Source organism: Pundamilia nyererei, unplaced genomic scaffold (assembly GCF_000239375.1).
Source record: "Pundamilia nyererei isolate P.nyererei 1_Seehausen unplaced genomic scaffold, PunNye1.0 scaffold00035, whole genome shotgun sequence".
NCBI classification, from domain to species: Eukaryota; Metazoa; Chordata; class Actinopteri; order Cichliformes; family Cichlidae; genus Pundamilia; species Pundamilia nyererei.
In genome coordinates this window covers 2,991,822-3,017,265 of record NW_005187436.1, presented here as the reverse complement: position 1 = coordinate 3,017,265, position 25,444 = coordinate 2,991,822, and the positions used below count along the sequence as shown (strand labels likewise).

The 25,444-nt window shown below is 43.4% G+C and overlaps 1 protein-coding gene across 4 annotated transcripts in view; it reads right to left on the bottom strand.

Moving 5' to 3' along the window:
• Window positions 1-2,943: 2,943 nt before the first annotated feature.
• otud7a (OTU deubiquitinase 7A) overlaps window positions 2,944-25,444 on the bottom strand; it is a 42,495-nt gene continuing 19,994 nt past the window's right edge. For 2 of the 4 annotated variants that reach the window (XM_005730000.1, XM_005730001.1), the window contains exons 3-13: window positions 21,611-21,764; window positions 19,346-19,531; window positions 19,018-19,236; window positions 17,699-17,800; window positions 17,044-17,171; window positions 16,313-16,425; window positions 14,831-14,958; window positions 14,589-14,738; window positions 6,871-6,985; window positions 6,202-6,286; window positions 2,944-5,431 (exon numbers count right to left, since the gene is read on the bottom strand). In XM_005730000.1, the coding sequence (XP_005730057.1) occupies window positions 3,881-5,431; window positions 6,202-6,286; window positions 6,871-6,985; window positions 14,589-14,738; window positions 14,831-14,958; window positions 16,313-16,425; window positions 17,044-17,171; window positions 17,699-17,800; window positions 19,018-19,236; window positions 19,346-19,531; window positions 21,611-21,695 (2,862 nt within the window). In that variant the 5' untranslated portion in view covers window positions 21,696-21,764 and the 3' untranslated portion in view covers window positions 2,944-3,880. Of the gene's footprint in view, window positions 5,432-6,201; window positions 6,287-6,870; window positions 6,986-14,588; window positions 14,739-14,830; window positions 14,959-16,312; window positions 16,426-17,043; window positions 17,172-17,698; window positions 17,801-19,017; window positions 19,237-19,345; window positions 19,532-21,610; window positions 21,765-21,870; window positions 21,932-22,079; window positions 22,186-25,444 lie in introns of those variants that run through there. The other 2 variants (XM_005730003.1, XM_005730002.1) reach the window with 2 other exon arrangements.

Sequence of the window (25,444 nt, the reverse complement as noted above, 5' to 3'; positions counted from 1 at the left end):
TTTGCTGTTTTGTGCCATCCTCTTCAGTTGCTGGGTGTCAATCCTCTTGCCAGTGCAGGCGTGTCTCCGAGGGGGGATTACAGCTCCGAGCCTCAAATGCTGACCTATTTTAGAGTTCACTCAAGAATCCCAACTCCATAACCCTGATTTCGGTGGGAATTTTCCCCTCGTTGTGTTTGGATTGACTCATTCAAAAAACGCTGACTCATGATTCACGACCAGTTTATGGGAAAAAAAAAGATGCCTTTGTTTAAAAATAGGCGAGACTGCTGAGTTGTGTTGTGGAAAATGTCAGCTATGACCGATGAGTCTGACCCACATTATCAACCAACAGTAAGGATATTTCAGTTCAAATGTTATGAGAATTCTTTTAAAATGTTTTTGCCAGTGTTTATTTGTCATCATAAAGTTCATAAAGTTAAAGGGCACATTCTCATGTCAGGTAACGACTTTATTGGTGAAGTGGATGTTGACAAATTTGAATTTTAGTGCCGATAAGGCAACTAGCATACTTATTTAATAGGTCAGTGCCCTACATTTATAAAGTATGAGTAGCTTATTAAAGATAAACCTGGTGAAATTCCTTTGGTTCTCATCTTGAGCTACAATATATTTAATAATAATATTTTACTCTTGTTCTTGTAGAAATCAAGTCTCCCCACTTGCCAAGGTGAAATCTTCAGATACAAATTCTGCGCAGTTACTTTAAAGTATTATCTAAATAAAACCCACATATAATATCACTGGTCAGCTTTGACAAAAGTGAACTGAACTGTTCAGTGTAGGATACTTTGTGTCCTATATCTCCCTCTCTCATTAGTTAATCTGTAATTGAGAAACTGTTTAACTCACCTTTATTTGGAAAACTGATATATCGTATCTTCAGTCGGTCAAGTGCAATTCTTATGTGAAAAAAAGCTTTTGAAAGACTAAGTGCATCCTTGCTCCTTCCATAGGAATTCAGAGGGTAAGTCATGTGCTGCTAAACAAATGTATTTGATTAACCAAACATCAGTAAGTGTGAGCACCTCTATAAGCGCTAAAGGTTTGGCAGTTTGTTGGTCGGGAGCATTTAGGTGCGAGTTAACGCAATGGAGAGGAGGAAAGAACAACGATCTCAAAGAAGCATTCGTTTCTGCCCATCGGTCTGGGAAAGGTTATAAGAGCAAACTAGCTGAAGTCCATCATTTTTCACAGAGAAAGAGTATTCACAAGTAGAAGACATTCGAGACAGTTGCATGGCGTCCTGGGAGTGGATGTCCCGAGAAATTTAGAGAGCGCAATGCTCGGAGAAACAACAAAAAACACCTCTGACTCTACAGGCCTTCATTAGTACGTTAAACAGTATAAACAGAAAAAGCCTGAACACGTATGACTTGTATGGAGTAGTTGCTAAAGAGCTTTAAAAATACCTTCTGGAAAGTTACGCTTTCGAGAGGAGACCAAAGCAGAGATGTTTGGCAAAGACAGCGTATTGGCACAAAAACCTCACATCATCTATCAAGCACAGTGGAGGATGGATGATGGTTTGAACTCGTTTTTGCAGTCACAGGACTCGGGCAGTCGCTAAGTTGACCACAAACTCCTCTATGTACCAAAGTATTCAAGAGTTTAATGTAAGGCCTTCTGTCTGACAGCCAAAGCGTGGCTACAACTGGATTGTGCAACAGGATGTTGCATGCCCCAGCATAATACTTGCAAGATCCCAAAGTACAGCAGTAAATCTGCAACAGGATGGCTGAAGAAAAAAACTTAACCTGACAAATGCAAACCTCGAAGCAACCTTGAAATGAAGATTTGGAAACGAATTCTTCTACAGTGATGTGACAGACTGATAAAATCCCACAGAAATTATTGCTGCTAAAAGTGAATCATAGGTTTTCTTAGGACTGTAGCCCTAATATGCTCATCTACAGTTTAGGGATGTTTGGTAATTCTAAGCAGTGATTATGGCAGGATAAATCTGGAACAGTTTAAATGATAAAAAGGGAACCAAACCAAACATCCCCTGCTTTTATGCCTCTAGAAAGAGGACCAAAAGGTAAAAAAAAAAAAAGCAAGCAGAAACTGCATGTAGAGCAGATTCTCACACATGACTCCAAACTCTGAGAACGCAGCAGTGAATAAAAATATTCTTAAGTCTCAAAATGTAATTTATCCGTCCAGATTTCTCCCGATCACTTTTTGGAGCTAAACAAAAATAACACAGACACACCACATTTGTAACAATAAACTATTCTTTTTCTCATATTTACATTCGTACCTAATGTGCAAATCAATAATTTAAAGTAGTGTAAAACTCTTAAAGAAATACAAAATCATATCTTACAGTCCTAAACATGGTGGAGAGTCCATGAACTAGTCGTCACATAGAAACAAAGAGGAGCAACACTGCAGTGTGTACAGGAGAGAGACAGAAGCAAACTGAGAGAGCAGTGGACATCCTTGGCCAGGACACACTAAGTTAAGGACAGCATGGTACATTATCCAAGCATCACCAGAACAAACAGCAACACAAACACTGCGTCTTTACAGTAGTCATGTCAAATGAGCAGAAAGCACTTGGAGGCCTGGGGTTTCTTTTTTTGTTGGTTTTTTTTTTTGGAAAAGCCCCTCTGATTGGTTAAAGCACTGATGATCACAAAGGCTTGTGGTGCTCATAGCAGCAGGTGCTTCTTTTTAACGGCCTCTAGATATGGAAGAAGAACAATCTCACACTGGACCGGTGACACATCTATACTGCATGTCGCCACATAGTGCTAGTAGCATGATTGCACATTGTGTTGTGTTGTGTGTGTGTGTCGGGGGCAACGGACATGTAAAAACACTTCAGACAAACACACATCGACCTGCTCTCACTACCCGCAGTTCTTCTCATCTAACACATTTACCAAGTAGCGCAGTCAACAGCAACTCAGAGAAACACACCGTAAGCACTGCATATTTGAGAAACAAATCATCCAATGCACATTGTTCAGTGTTTGGCACAAAAAAGAAACATTTTGAAAATCTGAACTGTACTTTTTTTTTTCTTTTAAGAAGCCAGTTTGGCAGTGCTTGTGGACTTTTAGGAGGTTGACTACGGGCAAAAATGTGAAACAATGTCTTACACAATAGTTTGAGTCCAATTCCGAAACGGCAAACCTTTGCAACTTGGCTAGAACAAAGGTACACTTCACATATGAGAGTTTTACATTTCATCCTAATCCGACATTACAATCTCTAATGCTTACACATTTCAATTCCTGTAGTTCAAATTGGTTTACAAAAGCACACTGACGATCTTTTACAATGTACAAGACACAGTTAACCTACAGTAACTATATTATTGGTGCATAGACAAAATTGAGAGAGGGTGTAGCAAAAGAATCACCAATTTATTGCTTGAAATTCTAATATTATTCCCTCATTAGATTTATATTGATTGCAAAACAACTACAAATTTTTTTTTCCACAGAGATTTTGAAGAACCGAGCAGAGGTATTGCATTCAAACTGATTAAAAGAGATAAAATGTTCCTTCCTGACGAGATGCAAATGTTCTGCACTTTGAAAAATAAAGAAATTTCCTTTCCACATACAGAAAGTTACATCACAGAGATGACTTTTACTCTAAAACAAGTAAAAGACTAAATTGAATGAGACAGAAGTCAAACAAAACTACGATATCTGGCCAAAGCTGCTCACTGTTTCAAGTTCTGCTTCCCCCATCATAAAGTAATAACCTTTACTAACAAGGGAAGGGCGACGGGAATACACAAGCATTCTTCAACAAAACAGGATAATGTTTGCCATCATGTTATTCTAAATGCAGAGTGCAGATGGTGTTGTTCCCTCAGGTCTCCTGCAGACTTTTTGACAAGCTGAAGTAGCGGTGATGGCTATACAGGCCTCTGCATTTTGCTCTCCCTCTCCCTGCGTTTCACCTCCTCTCTGTAGCAGTAGGAGCAGTAGTTGTCTGTCTCTGGCCTACCGTAGAAGGAGCAGTTCTCCCTCTTGCAGCGGCGCTGCTGAAAGCAGTACAAAGGGCTTCCAGAGCTCCGCCCTTTGGTTTTATCTTGGTTGAGCCAGGTGTGAGATGAGTTGTCCTCATCGGCAAACTCAAGGCAGTCCTGAATGTCTCCCGCATCGAATCCATTGGTGTAGGTGTGGGACTTGTGTTCGCCAGGCATATTGTAGGACAGCGAATCTATGGTGTTAACAGTGCGGACCCCTGACAGGCGAGCAGGGCTGTAACTCTGGGATGAAAGTGTGCGGTTCTGCTGGGGGTAGGTGGCGCATGTCTTTAGAGTGCCCACCACAGGCTTGTAGGGGTCAGCTTGGAAGATGGAGGATTGCATGTTGACATCTTGTAAGTGGATCACGCTGTGCCTCTGGATGGGCGGTGTATGGCTGTAGTGGGCAGACACAGGAACAGGCCCAGGTCTCTTAGCACCAATACTGGGGGAGGAGTAAGGCGCAGGGGTTGGGGCCGGGTGCGAGACATGGTGCAAGGCTGGAGGTGGGGTGAGAGGAGGGGCCGGGACAGAGGCAAGAGGCGCCGCGGGAGTGGGACTGTTCCTGCCCTGCATCTTGAGACCCAGCGGGGGCTGGGAGTTGTTATAGGGGTGTGTGTGGTGAGGCAGGATGGGAGAGCAGCTCTCTGGAGGTGAGCTGTCTGATCTCTCCCTCTGGAAGACACTCTCATGCTCAGGCTTCTTGACAGCTACGTCATTGGTGACAGAGGACTTCCTTTTCTGGTCCTGCTCCTGGCTGAAGCGCTCCTGGGCGTTTGTCAAGTAGTAGCTGATCATCTCTTCGTGGAACTGGTGTCGATGGCTGGTGAGCAGGAGTCCTGCAAAAATGAACTTACGCTCCCCCTGCATGGCAGCCCGTAGGATGTTGAGGCTGAGCTTGACATCGGTGCTGTATTTCCAGTTTTCCAGGGTCTTGTCCCCTGAGCCTTTACCTGCACTGTCCTGTCTCTCAGTGGGCGAGGAGCTGGAGGGTCTGTCTCTGTCCGTGGGGGAAGGACTAGTGGCCTTCTCAGAAGAAGTGGAGCTTGCAGACTGGCCCGAGTCCTCCTTGCTTCCCTTGGTTGACTTAGACTCCTTTTTCTTTGCCTTTTCCCCTCCGTTCTCCCCACTGCGACCTGAGCCAGAGTTAGATTTGTTCATTTTGCCATGAACAAGGCCACCCAGACCTCCCATGTTCTTCTTCAGCTTGATTCCAAGGGTTTTGCTGAAGCTACCTAGTTTGTTGGCTACAGAGTCGGCCCGGCTCTTGTCTTTGTCTTTTCGCTGCTTGTCTTTATCCTTCTCCTTGCTTGGCTTGCCAGTGTTGACGTTAGAGTTGCTGCCGACAGACTCGCGGTCAGAGTCCATGGACTCGGCCAGAGACTGGACATCCTCACCTGCGGAGGCTGTGGGAGACTCTGGCTGAGCAAGGGGAGCCTGCACAAAGACACACAAACACACACGACTGAACAGTTGTTCAAAATTCACCTGTGGATTAGCACCATGCAGATTTAAGGGGAAAGCTTGCCGCAAAACTTTACCTATATATTTTCAGTGAATCCATCTGAATTATTGTGGGGTTGACCAGTTTTTGCCTAACAGAGCGACACCTAGACTGCACTCGCCTTGTGGTGCTCAAAACATGCAAAAAAATATCAGCGTCGCTTGACCGACCTTGTAGCTCATAGTGAGCACCTTCATGTAGTAACTACCTTTTCTTCTACCAGACTAGACCTGCTCTATCTGGGTCATGTTTTCTGATAAGAAACACTGCTGCTGAATTTTTTCACTTCTATTTTACCATGACCATTTGCACCATGAAGCAAGCGCCTTCTACTTCCATTCTATTAAACAGAAGAAAGACTTATCTACAGATGATTTTCCAAAAATTAAGCAAATCATGGAAGGATAAACAGCACTACAGACCAAATATGCATTTTTAATTTTGAGGTAAACTTTCCTTTTCATGTATTCCCAATGAATTCCAAACAAAAAAGAAGAAGAAATCAAGTATAATTGCCTGTTTTCTATTTTTTTATAGCCAGTAAACACATAAATGTCTAAGATTATTGCTTTCTGAGAGTAAATAAAGCCGACTGATTGGACTCTGGGGCTTCGAGAACATCTGGAATGGAAGAGTCCCTGCATAGCGCTAAATTAACCATGACAAACAAGGCACACTTGTGTGAAGAAGAAAAAAAGGTTACCCTTGTTTCAGATGGAATTCGGATCCATGTTACATTCATGTAGTTGTGCAGCAGGTTTAGTTTGGCCTCCAGAGACAAGATGAGACTGGAGAAGGGGGGAAAAAAACACATGAATTAACAACAAGCAGCGGTTACAACACGTGTGTGACATTTGTGACATATGCTCACCAAAATTTTGTGGCACATGTGGGTGTGCTATAGCATTTGTAGAAAATACTGACAAACTCTTTGAGCCATCTTGCACGAACGTGTTTCATTGTTCAAATGCAGAAGTGGAACCACGGCGCAAACAACGCCCACAACGTATTGAGGGCAATATAAAGTCTTTTCTGCTTTGTTCACACTACAGCTTGTTGGGAGGATAAAATGACACCCTGACTGACAGGAATGTGAAACAGAAACTTCTTGCATAAACTCTTTCTTCAGCTCAGGCTTTCGCTGTTTCAGTGAGGCTCTACCTATGGGAACCTCACAATTTGCTTCCAGTGCTCTCATTCTTTTAAAGCGACTTGATCCTGAAGTAAATAATCTGAATTAAATCCTCCACATAGCACCTTGTAGGTGAACAGGCAGGACTCTCCTGACCTGCAGGTTTTACCCTCTCACGCCTTGTGACGCCGTGCGCCTTGTCGATAAGGATCGCCGAGTGATATACTGTACAGGACTTACTTGGCTAGCTTGGCATTATCATTGTCGTCCCTCCCCCACTCCCAATCTCTGCCGGGGTCCACGGCAAAATGGAGTGCCAGCAGCTTGTGCTCCGAGTCGGTCAGAGGGATAACAGCTGGAAGACATGAGATTATCAGAACATTAGCTTGGTCCAGCTTTACCACTGGAGACAAAATAGCATGCTACCACTCCTCTCAAGGCCATCGCACTGTCAGAGCGAAAGCAAGCGGCACCGTAATGACACACTAGAATAATACCACGTTAATGATCCCAGATGCCTGTCAGTGTGGGGTAAAGTATACTGGAGGTGTATTCACGCCGTCATTTATTTTTCAGGCAGAGAAGTGACCATGACCTGTGACTGTCATTCAACATGACTCATTCAAACACAGAAGGGCCTCAGTCAAACTTGATTGTTTATGATGTAATGCAGACTGGCGTGTTTAGTCTAGTCTAAACAGACTTTTATCTTTTCCACGAAGAAAATGAAAGGAAAGTATTTCTTTATTATAACTTGGGTTGAAACTGGTCTGGAGCCCCAAAGTGTTTTTATCATATAATACAACTGAAAGTTCTAAAAACAGTGCCCAAATAGACATTATGGTGAGACTCTTTTATCAATTACTGCTTCCAACATCACGACTGAACGTGCAATCCCAGCTTGCACGCTGAAATACAGATGTGCTTACGTGTCTGCAACACTGAACAAACTCTGGTCAGACTGCTCTTACTAGTTTTGTTCAATGCTCTCCCATTCTTTCACTTACATTTACGTGGCATAGTGTTAACATTACCAAAATGAATAACAGCCCAAAACGACTAAAATAGGACCAACCACTCTGGAAAAGAATCTCAGAAACCCATATTGCATTCATAATAGAACAAAGAAAACATATCAAATGTTTAAACTGACAAAATGCACTATTTTAAAAACTTTTTAAATTTGATGGCAGCAACACGTCTCAAAATAGCAGGAACGGGGACAATGCAAGGGTGGAAAGCCAAGTGCTACTAAGAAGAAACAGCTGGAGGAACTTTTTGCACATAATTAGGTTAATTAGCAACAGGTCAGCAGCATGATTTAGTATAAAAAGAGCATCTTAAACAGCCAGAGTTTCTCAGAAGTAAAGATGAGCAGAGCTTCACAAGCTGGGGGAAAAAAAGAGGTGTCGACAAATTGTGGAATAATTTTAGAATAATGTTCCTCAATGTGAAATTGTAAAGACTACAAATATCTCATTATCCACACTACACGATATATTAAAAAGAATCATCACTGGACGCCTGTGATCTTTGGACTCTCAGTTACCACTGCATTAAAAACAGACATGGAAATCACTATATGGGTTCAGGAACACTTCCAGAAATCCTTGTCTCCACAAATGGAGGTTAAAGCTCTATCACGCAAACAAGAAGCCTGGGCTGAAACTCATTTAAAATGGACTGAGGCAAAGTGGAAGACTGTTCTGTGGTCAGACGGGTTTCGAAATGTGAAATTCTGTTTTTTTTGGAAAACACACAAGATCCTCTGGACTAAAGCGAACCCTCAGGTTTGATTGTATAAGGTTGCATTAGTGTCTATGGAGCTGCCAGCTTGCACATGTAAGGCACCATCAGTGCTGAAAGGTATTTACAGCTTTTAGAACATACGCGCTCCAATCCAGATGACATCAATTTCAGCGAAGGCCTTTAAAAATGCCTACTGCATCTGTTACAGCAGCATGAATCCCAGCGCTGAACTGGCCAGCCAGCAGTCCAGACCATTCACCAACTGAAAACACATCTGACGCATCATGAAACAAAAATATGACAAAGATGACCCAGGAGTATTGAAAATCCTGTATCATACAGCATTCCTCTCCCAGAAGTCCAGTGCAACTGGTCCCCTCAGTTGCCAGACCGGATGTTAAACAGTGGTAAACATGGCTGATTTTTGGAAGCGTGTCGCTGCCATCAAATTCAAAACGAGCTAAATTTTGTCTTAAAACAGTACAGTTTAAACACTTGGCCTGTTTTCTATGTTCTATTTCTAGTTTTTGAGATTTTCAACTCATTGCATTCTGGTTTTATCTGCGCACAATCCAAACAATTTCAGAGCTTGATCGTTCTACATTTGACTGAAGCTGCATAAGCTAAATTTGGTTCAGTAATAGACTGCAATCAGACACAGCAGCAGAGGATAAGAGCCGGAGTGCTGAAATAATTCCATTCATGCTTATCTGATATGATCAACTACTTAGAAGCAGGAAGAGGTTTTCAACAGTAATCGCTGGACACAGAACATAAAACAGACACCTACCCGGCCTCCTCTTGTGGGAAATGTGCTTACAGTGTGTGCACAGTGCAGGCATGTACAGTACTTGTTTTGGTCTGAGTGTGTGGGTGCCTTTTAAAACAACCGTACATAAGGAGGACTAACTAGACCTCGCTGGCCCACATGACAGCTCTCCTCAGGCTACCTAGTGTGGGGGTTGTTGTCCACATGACAGCAGAGAGAGGCAGGCTGTTCGGGCTGGGGACATTCCAGCCTTCACTGTCAGACCCAGATGGAAGACGCAGTCTCCTCCCTGCTTCATCAATTCTTCCACTGCCAATAGGCTGCTCTGCTCTCCAGGCTTCACGGAGACACAGATACCAGCAGCAACTGCCCCTCCTGCGTCCCTGCACGTCAAATCCTCACTCTGTGCCCTCTTGCGTGTCTTTTTTAAAGTTCATATGCATAATGAAATGCACGCGATTAATCGTGCCAGGTGTCAAAATACTGGTGGGACATGCATCCTCGTGACGCTTGAAGCTCTTGAGACACAATTAGTCCAGCCACACCCACGCCAGCGTTAACCTGATCACTCATATATATCTGGCACCATTAGTCACAAATAAATGCCTTCTGGGTAAATATATTAATAAGAGCACTGATGACAGACATTTGTCCTTAGAGGTCACCGCTGCCTTTGACTGCTTGCAAATCACAACATATTAAACACAAACTTAAAATAAAGAAATAAATGCATGACCTATGCCTGCAGCCACACCGTCAGGCAGTAATGAGCACTGGCATGGCAGCGCTGTAAGCTGAGAGGAAAGGTGGTTTTCTTTATAGATGTTTTTTCCTAGAATGTCTTGCCCAGAAAAATTCTGTCATAATCGCAAACACACACACACACACACACACACACAGCCAGCCAGAGGACAGTGAACCAGCTCCCACTCAGTTCCCACTCGGGTCATACAGCAGGCAGCAGAGGTCTGCGAGGTGCCGTCCGGGCTCCCACGATGCAGCTGTCCGTCTTTCTCGCCATTCCAAAGAGCTGTGTGTGCTGTTGTTCCCATTTGGGCCTGGTCCAAATTTAGAGATTCAACATTGCCAGTTGAGCTCTGGGGGACTAAAGTGTGCTGTAATGTATTTACTCTCCCTGTTGGCAGCTTTGTTTTGTTGTCCTTGAATGACCAATTTCCATACTTTATGGATGGATGACATCACAGCGCTGCATGGTATGCAAGCTGTGCACTCAGCAGCATCGCTGATAGCCTGCCTCGCTTTGCTAAGTTTGCAGTTTGATTTGGGGAAATACGAACATACAAAACTTGGGTGTGACATGTAAGGAAACAGCAGTTAAATGAAAATCACTTGATTGGTCATAAACATATTTGTCCTTCTTTTTTGTTAGTCAAACAAAACAGCAGAATAAGATGTCAATGTGGCTTCTCCAACTTCTCTTTTTCCCCTCACTTAGACAAAGTCACCTTTTACAAGGTTTGATTGGCAGCAGAATGACGGAGTCAATGTTTCCCTCTGTATTGAGATTCAAGAACAATTTGTACTGTCTGGAAAATGCACAAATTTGAAATTCCTGACTTTGGTCACTCTGCACAGCTGCAGATTCACCAGGGTAAACAGCAGCCATGCATATAAACAAGTCTGAGCCTTTTCCCCAGAAAATCATGGTGGATAATAGAAGTGAATCACATCTGAAGCAACACAGAAAACTAGAATAAATACAATTTTAATGGCCATTCCCATATTGTTATACTTGATACTGCAGGCACAATGTCAAAAACCCATGTTCACATTTTGCTTTCAGGGAGCCAGAGCTTCTTGTGTTTTTTAAAAGTGGTCTTGAGCAATAGTTGTCCAGGCTTTCTGAAGGTCTTTCCATTTTTTGTTAGACACTAGCTGTTTGTTTACTCTTTTTTTTAATCAAATCCTTATAACTGACCATTTTCAGAGGAATGTTTTTTTCCTTTGTTACGCCACTTAACACTGACCTGTGAATCACTCAAGCATAAAAAAAGGCATCAAACAAGGGATGAACCAGTTTTGTGTCTACACATAACAGACAACTTAGCAAAGAACCTATTTTAAATTGTATTTTTAGGCACTTTGTTGCTAGCAGCCTGTAATTTGTTCCCATTTCTTACCAAATACCAAAGATAACACCATAAAATAGCAATTTAGCACCAACAAAGTACAAAAGAGCTATTAGGTGAAAACTTGATGTGTTTTGGCATAGTATGCAATGTGTCCTTAAAAAACTCTCAGAAACTGGATGAGTGGAGGAGAAAAAGAAGAAGTAACATGGGGACGACTGTGGTTCAGGGGGTTGGGAAGCGTATCTGTAACCGGAAGGTCGCCGGTTTGATCCCGGGGCTCTCTGTCCTGGTCGTTGTGTCCTTGGGCAAGACACTTTACCCTACCGCCTACTGGTGTTGGCCAGAGGGGCCGATGGCGCAATATGGCAGCCTTGCTTCTGTCAGTCTGCCCCCGGGCAGCTGTGGCTACAACCATAGCTTGCCTCCACCAGTGTGTGAATGCGAGAGTGAATGAATAGTGGCATTGTAAAGCGCTTTGGGTGCCTTGAAAAGCGCTATATAAATCCAATCCATTATTATTAAAAAAATCCAGTGAACGGTTTCTGAAAAGTCAAATCCTTAAGAGACAGGAAACAAATCCAGGCAACAGGTCTTACAGTGTGACGAATGTAAAAATCTGCACAGAGGTCAGGTGGAGGTTCTGTCATGGTTTGGAGCCAGTGGTGTTGGTGGTGTTACTGCCAGTGCAGTAAAAGCATATATGCATAGAGAAGCACACAGTGGAAATGAATGTGTCATGGACTGACTTCACCAGAGCCCCGGCTTCAACATTATTGAAGCAATGTAGGATCATCTAGACAGAAGAAAAAGCAGGAAACATCCAAAGACCAGCTTTGAATGAACTATTCCTGAAGACTACTTGAAGAAATTACAAGAAAGCTTGCCTAAGAGAGTTCAGGCTGTGCTGAAGAATAAAGGTGGTCACACCTTTATAGCTATACTGTTTTCTGTGTATGGTTTCACATATTTCAATACGTCACTGCACCTACGTATTTCCCATTTTCTTTGCAAATATAAAGAAATGAGGGGTGCCTCAAGACTTTTTCACAGTACTGTATACTGTCCTTTTTTAATAGATGTGGATCTGGAGAGAAGCTGTGACACTGTTTTGTAGGTGGTCTTTGCATAAAAGTTGTCCATTTACTTTTCATTCAAGAGAGTGTTAGAAGTGTGATGATGTGATGCCAAAGAAAACCTGGAAGTGTTTTGGTTTTAGGAGCAGAGCTTGAAATAGCTCCAGAGTTTTCCAGAGGGTCAGTTCCTCTCATAGATTTTTTAGCCACAGAAGCACAAACAAAATCATGAAAGACAGCAAGTGGCATCTACTGAGGAGCTAGTCATTATTACATGGCTGGTGAACAAAGAAACGTGCACAGGTCTCTAGGTTTACCTGACTTCCTCACCCAAGCAAACCACTTGACTCCTGAGGGGGGAAAAGGGGAAAAAAAAAACCCTTAACAAAACTGCAATAACCTCTGGCTTCAGTCACTCCTCACGTGTTGTTTTTTCATCCGCCATCAGTGCAACCCCAGAAGTCATGCAGGCATGCTATAAAAGGAGCAGAAGCATGATCTGTCAGGGTGATTTAGAGTCAGGTTACTAGGAAGGACTCCACTATAATCTTCCACACAGAGGGCGGAATAAAGAGCCACTATTCTAACCCAGTCCCTGACACCTGAACACACACAAGGCCAAGAGACCCTCGGATGCTCTTCACTGTGGAAGAGGGAAATTGAGAGTAAGCATCCACCTGAGACGTCCACACAGTGGCCTTACTGTCAGAAGAGCGGGTTGGTTTGCTGGGGCCCCAAGCATCCCGGGACCCTGCCCATATGTGGTGATGTGGTGAGGTCTTCGGGGCTGGCTGGGTCTGGCTCTGCCCTAGTTGGCAGTGGAAGATTAGGTCTGTCAGTCAGACTGACCGCCTGTCTGTCTGGCAGCCGTACAGAGATATGAACCAGCACGGCCGCACAGTACTGCATTGAGAAATTTACAAATTCTATTAAAATGCAGACGCACGTTATAAAAATGTGTGCATAAAAGAGAAATATGCATAACACATTTGCAGATGCTGACACTCAGAATGAAAGCAGTCCAGAATTGTATAAGAGCCATGCAGTACGGGTTATCACATGGCATACTGGAGAAAGACTGCAGATGAAACACTTTCTGATCCTATCGCAGTACACTCTGTACCAGAAGGAAAAAGTACAGCCACGCAGTGGTGTTGTGATCAGGCTGCTGTGTGTTTTTTGGGTATATGCACCATCTGGTGGACAAGAAGAGAATCCATCAGCCCGCTAAATCCCCAAACACTAGTGTAAGTATTCAGTAGTTCTCAGCTGTGTGGTAGACTGGCTTTGATGTGCTGCTGGGGCATTAAAGAGAATGACTGCAGGGCAGGAATGGCAGGTTAGTAATCATGTCTGTCTGCTAGCCTGCAGTGGTCATAGACGGACTTAATAACTAGGTTGGTGTTTGATGACCCAGATTAGGACCTTGAATATTCAAAAAAGCGAGAGAGAGAGAGAGAGAGAGAGAGAAAAGAGGAAGAATGAAACTGCTTGTTCGCTTGCGAGTGAGAAAAAGAGACAGAGACGGAGTCAGCCAGCTGCCCCCGCAAATGACACGTGAGTTCCACCCAATGAGTCAGATACAGAAGAGTGCCGTGACTACTAAGACTGGTTGTCAGGGAGATCCACTCTGTTTATCAATTAAAAACGTCCGTGTGAGAAATGCTCTGACCTCAAGAGCGAGCAACGCACCCAGAGTGGGAACGCTGGCATCTGAGTGAACAAAACAAGCCTTGCTCAACACAAGGGACAATCCACACTTCCTTACCACAACATAACACAATCAATATGCTCTGCACAGCACCGTGTCACAAATTCCTGTGAAAGAGGCACACATATAAACACACACCCCTACTCTGACAAATTAAACTCACAACAGTGACTGCAGGTGAGCTTTGAATTATTCGGTCAGCTCCTAATAAGAAGAAGAAGCGTGCTGTCCACTTTCCTGCATGTTGGCTACTTTCTGGTTCCTGCTGCCAACTGGCCTGTTTAAATAATGGATCACGAGTAATTAGACTGCTGTCTCATACATTATTCACCTCTAGCAGGACAGGCAGACCACTCGCCTTCCCTCTCGCAGTCCTCCACCCACCAAGTTAAAAGCAATGGCTGTCAAACTACTGCAGATGTTGTCAGAAAAAAACCTTGAATTTTCATGAACAGGAGGTCAAGAAAAGGTTTTGCATTAAAGATTCCCACCTGAGGATGCCGTCGGCTCTTTCTGTCAGGGTATAGAAGCGGTTTTTGGTTTTTTGCTGGACATCTTCTTACCTTGCTCGCGCTGCTGGTCTCTCTGCTCCATGGACACCAGTGCGGAGAAGTGCGCCTGATCGTAGGCCAGGACCAGTGGGGAGCAGTGACAGCGGCTCGGGGGCACCTCGAGGGGCAGATAGAGCCCTCCAAACGGGATGGGAGCAAACGCTGGAATTCAGATAGAGAACCATATTTAGTTTCACTCTATCGCTTGAACTGCTGTACCAGAGGGGAGCGAGTCGACATGCGTTCAAGTCTACCTTCTCCTCCCGAGTCTCTGAGCATTGTATCAGCCACCACTACAATTGGCCTGCGTAGCACGTGGGCCAGCACAAACACATGGAACTCCTCCAGACTCTCATAGACCGGATCCTCTGAGTTATCCACCCTGAAGGGAAAAAACCCCAAAAACATTACATTACACACTGCAACACTGTAGCAATTTCCTGCTTCTGTATTGAGGCCAGCCAAAATAGCAATGTCCATGCCAATCATATGCTTAATCTGATCCTCTTGAATCCATTTCCCATTTGGCTCGCTTTAAGAGACAGGACAACGATGCCCATCCTGTCATACATGTGTTTCAGTAAAAGAGAGCAGGAGAGGAAAACGAGAAAAGGGAAGGGAGAGCCATAGCTCTCAGGCATGCAGCCACCAGGGAACCAGAGGATGTACAACAATTAAGTTGTCAGCCACACAAACAGCCACGCTGCCAAATTCACTCTAATAAAGAGCCTCTTAATATGCGATCCCACTCATCCTATTTAGGGCCTCATCTCACACTAGGACCATCAAACATCCCTAACCTGATTACCGTATCACAGTCAACCTCAATGAGAGGTTAAAAACACCAGATTAAATGAGGAAATGATTTCCTTTAACAGAAATTTTTCAGCACTGGACGGCATTGCACCAACATGAGGAATAACACAGAAAAACTGTGCTGTTTTCAGATGTCGCACTCACAAAGAAACAGTTTGCAAGGAGGTTTTTTTTGTTGTTGTTGTTGTTGGGTTTTTTTACATTTCACTTTCAACTGAAACAAAAGTTAGTGATGACGAGCACAGATAACCACAGCCTCCTTAAATGGCACTGTATGTATTTCAGCAGACACCGTGATGAGCCTGTCTGTCCGTCAGAGCGGTTTTCACTTCACTATAGCGAGCACCTACATGAGAAAGTATGTATGTTTATTTCAGTGAATATGGAAACAGAGACAAACCACAAGTTTCTCTGCGTAGGAGGAGGAAACCAGAGTACGTTTCAAATCTGCCTCTGTAGCCTGAGATAAACCCTGCGTTACCCTTATTTATGCAGCTTTCTGCAGCTAAAAGTAACCCACAGCTCAGGGGAGGTTCACAGCTCAGATGATTAATACTGACGACAGCCAGTAGATGGCACAGTTTCACGCGTTAGCTTCAGCAATGTTATTAAAGGGAGGCAGCGGTTCTGAAGAGAAACTGTCCAAGTGGAAACAATGAGTTTCCCTGACAAATTGATTTTACTGAGAAGGTCACTTTTGTTTTAGCTGTGGGCTTCGTGCAGCGCTTCACCACACAGGGTTAGGAAACAAAGGAGGAGGGTTGTAATGTAGGATTAAAACGGCACTGCTCGCTGCTGCATTTCCGTTTCGTTCCGTTCATTTTACGCAGTGATTCAGGTGCAACTTTTGCTGAATTTTGGTCAGTGGTAATGTGTCTGGGAAATTGAATGTGCTTGTGGGCTCGACTGTAAGCCCGTACCCTCCACTGGTGTTCCCGTTTTTGCTGAGGTGACTTCGAGGCTCGCTGGAGGCCAACTTTAGCAGTTCGTTCCACTCTTTCTCCCACTCCTCTTCGGTGTACACCAGCCCCGACTGCAGAAAAAAAAAGAAAAGGAAAGGAAATTCTGATTAATATGCACAGTGTTCACCCAGACAGCCCATTTTTTGCCATTGCAGCTTGCATTTGTGGACATTTTGTCATTTTTCCACCGTTAATGAGTGTTTGGTAAAAGAGAAAGTCAGGAGATACGGGTAATTAGAGACAGGTGGCTGACATGAAACAATGCTCCGTGCCCAGACGCAAACCAGGACGCTGCGTTACATGAGATGCATCTTAGATCACTGGGCCACCAGGACGCCTTGGGCGTTTTTAAAACATGAGCATCTGGACTACTTCTTAGGGCTGAGCTATCTTTGGTGACACCATTTTTCTAATAGATTTTAAAACTCTTTAATACATGAATATCAAGAAAATGGAGGAAATGTAGAGGATTTGACAGTATTAGCGGCACTGCTACTAATGCACGCTTGCGATCGTGGAAAGATCATTTTTTATCAAAGCAAAAAAATCAAAAAGTGCAAAATCGGAGACTATTAACTGCGGCTCATCTAATGCTTGCTTGCTCATATGGATGTATTAATATGTCATTAATGAAAGAGGATGCGGTGCATTTAGGAGTTTCAGTGTGTGAAGACTGACGCTCTCCCTACCTCCTTGTTCTGTTGCGTCTGCTGCCACCTCCATCTCCTCTTCAGAGCGTCTCTCTCCGCTCCGCTCTTCATCATGGTGTACAGGGACTTCCTCAGCATCAGGTCTCTGTCATGGAAGCCCCACATCCCTGATAAATGCACACACATGACATGTTGCTGAATGGTAGGACGGAGGAGATGAAACAATATGGCCATTACACACAAAACAAGATTATGTTGATAAATCATTCAGAGGTGTTCATGGCTTTTTATTAAAAATGTCCTTCATCACTCCTCAAACAGCCTCAGTTGTCTGACAGACACAGTAGATTGCATTAACTCCGGTGCGCCTAACCCTGTGCTGCTAGCAGTCCTCACACTGAGGAGTCAACCACCTCTTTCAGCAGATACCTGAATATGGTGTTGTCTCTTAAACCCTACAGCTGAAAGTCTCCTGCAGTGTATAGGTCACTTTCCTCCTTCCCTTCCTTGATTCCTTGGCTTTCTCCAGCTCCATCTTTCGCAGACTATTCCTTATATTCAGCAGCTGCTCTGCAGCACTGACATGGTTTTTAGATAGACATGACACCAGCTCGCACAGCTGATGCTTAGAGAAGCGCTCCATTATTACCGGGTTTTTGATTCAAGCGTAAATTATGAATAGTGAATAACTCACCCAACGAGGCAGCATGCAGGAGGCAGTTCCCATCCCCTGTGGTGGCCAGAGGGAGCAGCTTCTTGCAGCTGGTGCACATTGTAGACCACCAGTTCAGACGACCTGCGCACAACAGCGAGAGCAACACGAGGATGTCAGAAAATACACTTATTAATTACATCACAGAGGCAAGAAAACACACAGTTTTTCCAACAAGCACAATTTGTTTCAAAACCAGCACGTCTCCCTAAAACAAGTTCCTCCTCAGCCCAACTTTTACAGTATGTACAGCTTTCCACTTCATCATAGCCGTGCTTGCATCCCTGAGGGAGAGACGACTGTTTCACAGCCCTGGGCACCACACAGTGCTTTACTGCAGCTAGCCGCACTGCTCTGAGCCGGGGGTGATCTGACTGCATCATTTATTTAACAACATTAAACACAGAAGAGCGTCTGAATGATTTACCCCTCAGTGTGGATGGGCTCAGAATGCAGATGTTTTCTCGATTTGCAGCTCCTGATTTTATTTCTCACAATAAATATTCGTTAATTGTCTAGAAAGTTGGACTAGCTTGACTTATCAGCGCTTTTTATGACGTTACATCAAAGAGTAATACATGTGCCCTGCACATGGAATATTACGGCTGAGAATCAACCACCCATGAAGAAAGGCTAATTCACAACTGGTTGTACTTTACTGTACCTTTTCCTAATTGCAGAGATATTCACTTTATAGTAGTGGCTAAGCTTTGTTACCCACAGTCTGCGATTTATAAAGTTTAGAGTAAATTTGCAGCAGTAAATCCATTACTTTTTCACAAGAGATCAGATAAATCTTGTGTTTATCTAAATATTTAACTATAAAGACACTGATTCTGTCCTATTTATGTGTTAACGGTTAATTGACCCAATATTTCTCTGGCTGAGTGTTCGCAGACCTTGAACAGAATCAAATTTAGGAGGTTTTACAGTCTCTGCAGTCCTGGTGTGGAAAAGTCTGCAGGAAGATTGGAAACTTCTCTAACTAGTTTCTCTCCGTAGTTCAAAGCGTCGGCTGGGATATGAATCCTTTGGGGTCCCGGATGCTTTGAATTAGCTGTTGTCATCTCCCTTCCAGATGATGCTGCTACTCTGATTTGCTCAGTCTCTCTGTCTTAATTTCAGTCTAGCCCTCTACATCTGTCTGCTTCACTGACTTTCAGAGCATTTTCTCACTGCTACTGCTTTGTTAGACGAACATTTTATTCTCACTAAACTGAGAATATGGGGAAAAGCACGTATCCCATATCAGTAGGAGCAGAAGGACTTTAAGTGAATGTATAACATCCTACAGTACTCACCAGCCTGCTCCAAAGCCATCATGGTTGACTGCTCTATCAGATCTCTTTCTATGAAGCTCCTAAAGTCTTCGCTGTAGACGCTGAGGTCCGGTAGCTGGAATGTGTAAATGGGCATCTCAAGAGGGAACTGCTCGCTGGTACACTCACTAGCCACCTGCAACCGTGCCAGGGAGACGATAGCAGAGCTGGCATGGGAGATTCCACGCGAGAGACGCTTCTCTGAAAATGAGAGACAAATGAAAAGTGAAGGGACGAGTGGAAAGCAAACTGAAAGATGAAAGAAAAAGATTTCTTTGGATCTTGGCGATGGTCGCGCTGAGGTGGCTACCTTGTGCATTGTCCTCCTGCTTCTGTGCACACGGTCTGTCGATCTTGCTGACATGGGTGGGCGTGTCACGCGTCTCTGGCTGTTTGTAATAGCGGCCCTCGTTAAAGACCTGCGGCAGGTTGGCAGTGTGGACCTGTCTGAGCTCCTCGTAGTCATTTAGAGCAGCACTGAGGTCCCAGTTTTTACCTGGAGGAGAAACACACAAATTTTTTATTTAAAAAAAAAAAAAGGCTTTTCTGAAAGAAAAAAAAAGCCAACATTCACAACAAGACACTCTTAACTACAGCTTACAGTAAACAGGGTTATCTCGTGGTAAAAACACTACCTATGCTACCTATTGTGGGAAGTAAAGGGGAACCCTGGGACAGAATGCAAAAAGCTGCTGAGTATGCTGCAGATAAGCCACATAAATCATTTAGCACAGATAAATTCCGACAAATTCCTATATCTTAAAATTTTTAAAGAATGAGCTTCAGTTATAACGATACAACATCCATATGGAGCAAAGTCACACAGTGCTTTTGCCCGAGGAAAACACGCTGCTTCACGTAAAATACAGACTTGGATATCGAGGTTATAAAGACAGTGAAGGGAAGCAGATCCATTAACATTATGACAGCAATATCCTGATGTGCAAGGAGGGACCCACAAAGAGACCCACACACATACTGGCAACACATGCAGAGACACAGTTGTCTCCTCTGGATGCTGTCTCTCTAACAGAAATCCCCTCAAGGCTTTAAAGACACGAGTCAAGTCTCAGTCTTATTATACCACAGTGTGATATTTTTTAACAATGCCACAGGAACTCTCTGCAAACCAGTCATTTCAAAACCCACGGGTGTGTCTTCGTGTAATCGGAGCATGTTCGTGAGTCAGAGTCCATTAATGGAATCCCTTTGTAAAAAGAGACCTGCAGGAAGTTGTCCTCTCTTGCTGACTTCCAGACACGATGATTGCGAAGCGTCTGGATATGAGAACCGACACCACTAATCGCTGTCTCTCACATCAATCAATGCAAAGCTTATTTCGCTCTATGGATCTCGGTATCTTGAGCTACACAAATACAGGAATACAACTTATGGTCCAGCTGCACAGCCACTCAGCACCTAATGCACTGTCTTTAAAAGCTTCCACATTAGCCTGCTATTAACTTTGGTTTGGAAAGCACTATTTCAACGCTTTCATTTATAATGCTTGTCGTCTGCAAAAAAAACAAAACAAAAACCCACATAAATTCATGCAGTATGAACGTACATCACAATCTGAATACAATAAAGGCCCCAAACCAATTCAACAGTGTAGATTCAGTACTTAAACAGGCCTCTAGGGGGAAGCACCACATGTGCTCTGTCATGTTTCTCTGTCTCTTCACACCAACTTGATTCAGACCGCAGGGTCACAGAGCAGCTGTTTGATTCAAGCCTCTAAAACTAAGACAACATCAGACCAAAGCACAATACTGAAACAGCTCATCCAGGCTCTTGTCTGCCTTGTCTGAGTGCACGGTCTTGTTTGGTGTCTGCGAGTGTCACGTGTAGTCCACCGAGGTTAAGTGCCAAAACAGAATCAGGAAAAAAAACTGACAGTAGCAGAGAATCGGACGCTCAAAACTCTCACTCTTCATCCGAAGAGACGAAACTGGATGTACTATATACACCCAGACAAAAAAAAAATTCCAGGACACATGCGTGCTGCCAGCACTCCACGAGGATTTCATCACCCTAATGGATGCCTGATTACTGTGGTGCACGCTTTTATTCCTGTAAAGCAGACAAGAATGCGTTCGCACTTATGGTTCAGCGTGCTTCACTTTATGCTAAATTAGATGAAATCACAGAATTTCCTGTGGACGAACGAAGAGTAGAAACGCACAACATATATATCTACTGAAGCTGATTCAACCAGCTATCAATCAGCTTTCTGAGGCCGTGTGCATTTTGCTGCCTTTTCTTTTTTTTTTTTTTGGAGCTGCACCCAAGCTATACAAGTGCCAGTAACACTGTGCTCCTCAATGAGTTCCAATGAATGGGCACAAAGCTTTCTCTGGGGAGCGCCCTCGTAAAACTGTCACACTGGCCTCTAAATCAGCAAGCTTGCTCTCCGACGCAGGCCCCTCTCCTCTCCGCCCGTCTTCTGTTTTCTTTATTTTCCGTTCCGCTTATTTCCTCTTCTCTGCTCATGGCATAACTGGGAGCAGCCGATCAAAACAATACATATAAATATTTAGATTTCGCAAGAAAAGAGCGCGTAGTCATCTCTTACCTTCCAGCAGGTCTCTTGCCAGACCTGGTTCTGCCCCGGTGGACCGAACAAAGTCTGACAGGACCGCGTCCATGTCCAGAGTCATGTGATCATGTGTGTGCGCTGCCCAAGGTGCAGCGGTGGCCTTGGTGGACGCCAGGCTTCACGTTCTCATCTGAGGTGGAATATGGAAAAAAAAAGGCAAAGAAAAACACAAGCAGGTTTTAAACACACTGTTCAACAGCATCGGCCACACCTTTAAAAACGGATTCCTCACTAACCCCTTTGAGAAGAGACTGCCCCGCTGCCTCGTTTTAATCCTAGCCAGCAGCTCAAGCCAGCTTGTACTGGTGTGCAATGCTTTATAGAGCATAGTTCATAGTAATGTGAAGAGCACTCAACTCCCAGCACTCCTCCCAGCCTCTTCTAACAGTCACAACATAATAACCAGCATCACAGATGCAATATGAAAACCACAACCAGGACTCACCTGCTTATGCCCAAAGAATCTAGCCAACTGCCCATGAACATAACAACACTGAGCTTCTTCCAGCCACTGAGTGTCAACCTGTGGTCTTTGGGTATGATCCAGTATCTGAACACATCAATATACGGATATTATTGATGTAGACAGAGGAAGGATGCCTCTGACTATTAGTGTAGTTGTGTGATTCAGTGTGATGTTATTTAGTGTGATGGGATTTTTACATCATGGCTATAACACCCGAGCTCTAATCATCAACAAACATTGCCTTGTTAGGTCATAAATAACACAACTGCGCACGCGCACTCACTCCCTCGGTCTATGGAATGAATGAGTCCACGCATAGCTTTCATTCCCCTTCCTTCTGTGTGGGTGACGGGGAAGCTGAGCTCAGAGCATTGTCAGTGAAGAAACAAACACCTACAGGCTGGAGCTCTGACACCAGGCCTCTGTGTACTGAACAGAGGTTGGAGAACAGTTCAGATGTGAAACTTTGACCTTAAGAGGAGTGAGAGCATGTTGGAGCCATCCAGATACTCTGCCCACGCATGAGAGAGGCAAGCAGGACAGAAGCGCTAGCTCCAAGTGCGCCACAGGGACTGGACTTTCCATCAGGGTTCGGATAAGCTTTGTGGGCCGGCAGACACTCCCACTTCCGAGGTTACAGAAAACCAGTGAAATAATCAAAAAGCATAATGAGGGACAGCAGAATATCGTGGCATCTTTTGCTGAGCACTACAGAAATTTTTTTATTTCAAAGTGTCCCCTCAGTCAGTATTATCAGCACATGGAAATTAAAGGCACGAGACATAAAAGAATATAACTTGAGTGCTTTTTGATTGTTGGCATTAGATTTAGAAACATCATTCTTCAAGACCCAGCAACTTTGTCTTTGTCATATGCATTATTAATGAGTTAAAGCTGCACTTTAAGCTTTAGTTTAGCTGACCTACTTAGTGTGCATTGTGTTGAATGTAGATTATTGTACCGAGAGAAACAGGAAATGCAACATTTACAGTGTTCGACTGTGAATAATAAAGCTATGAGCCAACGTTTATAATTTTGGCTTTTTACATACTTGAAATTGGACATTTTCTTTTTATAACCAACAGGCAAACTTTTTATTTCAGCCATAAATGCCACTTAGAGAAAATTCTAAACCCTTGAACGCAGTCTGTGAGATATTTATCTTCTTTGAGGACTTAAGAGGCACCAATTGTGTGCGTAATTACACTATAAGGGCTCAATATGGATTAATAGGCTGCCTATCAGGGTATCAATAACGCTTTGCAAAGGAAAAATCTTTGACGAACGGTGGAGAAGGAATGAGAGAGAGCGCATGCTTTAGAAGCCAGGGTCTCATCTTTTCCCATAAGAGCAGCACTACTGAGGTCATTTTCCCTGTGGGAGGTAATTATGACTCAAACACCCAAATGTATGCTTTTCTACTTGATGTAAAAACATGTGGGCCATAATAACTATAGGTCTATCTAGCTTCCTGTTAGTCACCAACTCTGTTGGCTTTTTCACACTTCTGCAAAATGTGAAGGCAAGTTGACAAATGCAGCAAAAGGACTGAAACTCAAATGCAACTTCTGTACCTCTCGGGGTCATTTTTGTAGAATATGGATGAACTACTTTGGAAAACTGACCAGTAACGTTTCCTTCAAACTGTAATATCCAGATATAGATCAGTGTAAATTCAGGAGTAAGCAGTTTTGGAATGTAAATGAGTACAATCATTTGGCTGCTGTTGTTAAACAGGCTTTTTTTCTCTTTACTTTAGTTTGATTTATATCGTTATACAAACTGTAAAAAATGGGACTTGTAGTAGAGGTAGTACTTGGATGGTACTTCCCTGAAAATCTCCAAACCTGTGGAGATCTGTGCTCGCATAACAAAAAACTGAAACTACACAAAAGTTAATGCAGAGCTTTGTGTACACTTTGTGATGACCATATATGTCTGACTCTGACCTGAGAAGACCCTCGCCTTTTTGCAGAAGCAGAAAGCACATTACTTCCAACACTTTTCTGTTAAGCGTTCTGTGCACACGTCTTACCATAAGTGTATAAAATGTGCCCTATTGTGACATTGTACACATCAAAGCGGTCAAGTTATCTCCAGCTTGATCAACTGCCATGAAACAGTAAAACACTACTTCCACTTTAAAGTGGATCTTACATGCCGTTTCTTATTTTCTTCCATAGATTTAGCATTACAGTGGTGGATAATCATGTTAACCATGGCCAAAGTTTCAAATACTGTGGTCAGCACTGGATAGGTAATCCCACAGTGTCAGAGAGATAATATTCCTTATACAATGATCTCAGGCACAGTTCTTGCTAAGAACACAGAAGCCCCACCCACCTGCTTGTTTAAACCTTCTGTATGCAAAAGAAAGCTGGCTCAAGGTAGTGTCATATACCATGCATAACTGTTCTGTTATTTACTGTTTTGATGGTGAGGTTTTTGCTCTGTGAAACATGTGAATGGACGTCACACAGAGAAGGCTGGAAGTGAAATCAACTATCCGGTCGTTAAGTGATGACGTGAGGAATCCTACTTCCGGGCCTAAAGTAGTCTGCGTTTAATATGGCTTTTGTGTTGTTAACATGTTTAATGTTTTGTATTTTCTTCTATTTAATCTCAAAAAGCTCCTAAAACAGTCAGTGATCACTGTTGACCTCCCTCGGCTTTTATTACCGCTAATCATTTATTTAAGCTCAGTTTTTAAAACCTTAGGATGTAACTACAGCCCAGCCCATGCAGCAGTATATGAATGACTAACCTCGTATTGTGGATGGATTATCTCAGTTGTTCTCCTGGCTGAAGTTTGGTCCTTTTACAGCATCCTGCCATGCGATTACATTTGTTCCTGACCACCGAGAACACTCACGTTAACTTTTATCGAGTGGAAAAAAGTTAGCTTGTTTATATTATGCTAACATAGCTGTGTCGCTAGCGGTCACGTAGCACATCATTATATACCAGCTAGCCTAACTTCAGTAACCCTACAAACGTCACTGCTGTTTAGTTTTCTGTCTTCATTTATGTTGGAAGTGATAGTAGAGCTGTACGTTTTAATTTGTTTCCAAAACCCCGCAGTCAGGACATGCTATATTGTATTTAGATAGAAGCTAGCGAGCTAACTTCCTGCTAACTTCTAACTCGTTAAATGTCATAAATTCCGTTTTCGTGGATGCCTCGATGTTAAACTCAATTGTTACACCTGGTAGAGCAGAACGCTGATCATTTTATTAAAGATGAAAGACTTTAGACAGTTTTTCAACTCTCAGTAATGCCATAGTGATGGTTTGACCTGCAGCGGAGTTTAGGCCCAGGCACGGCTAGTGACGTCAGACTTAACG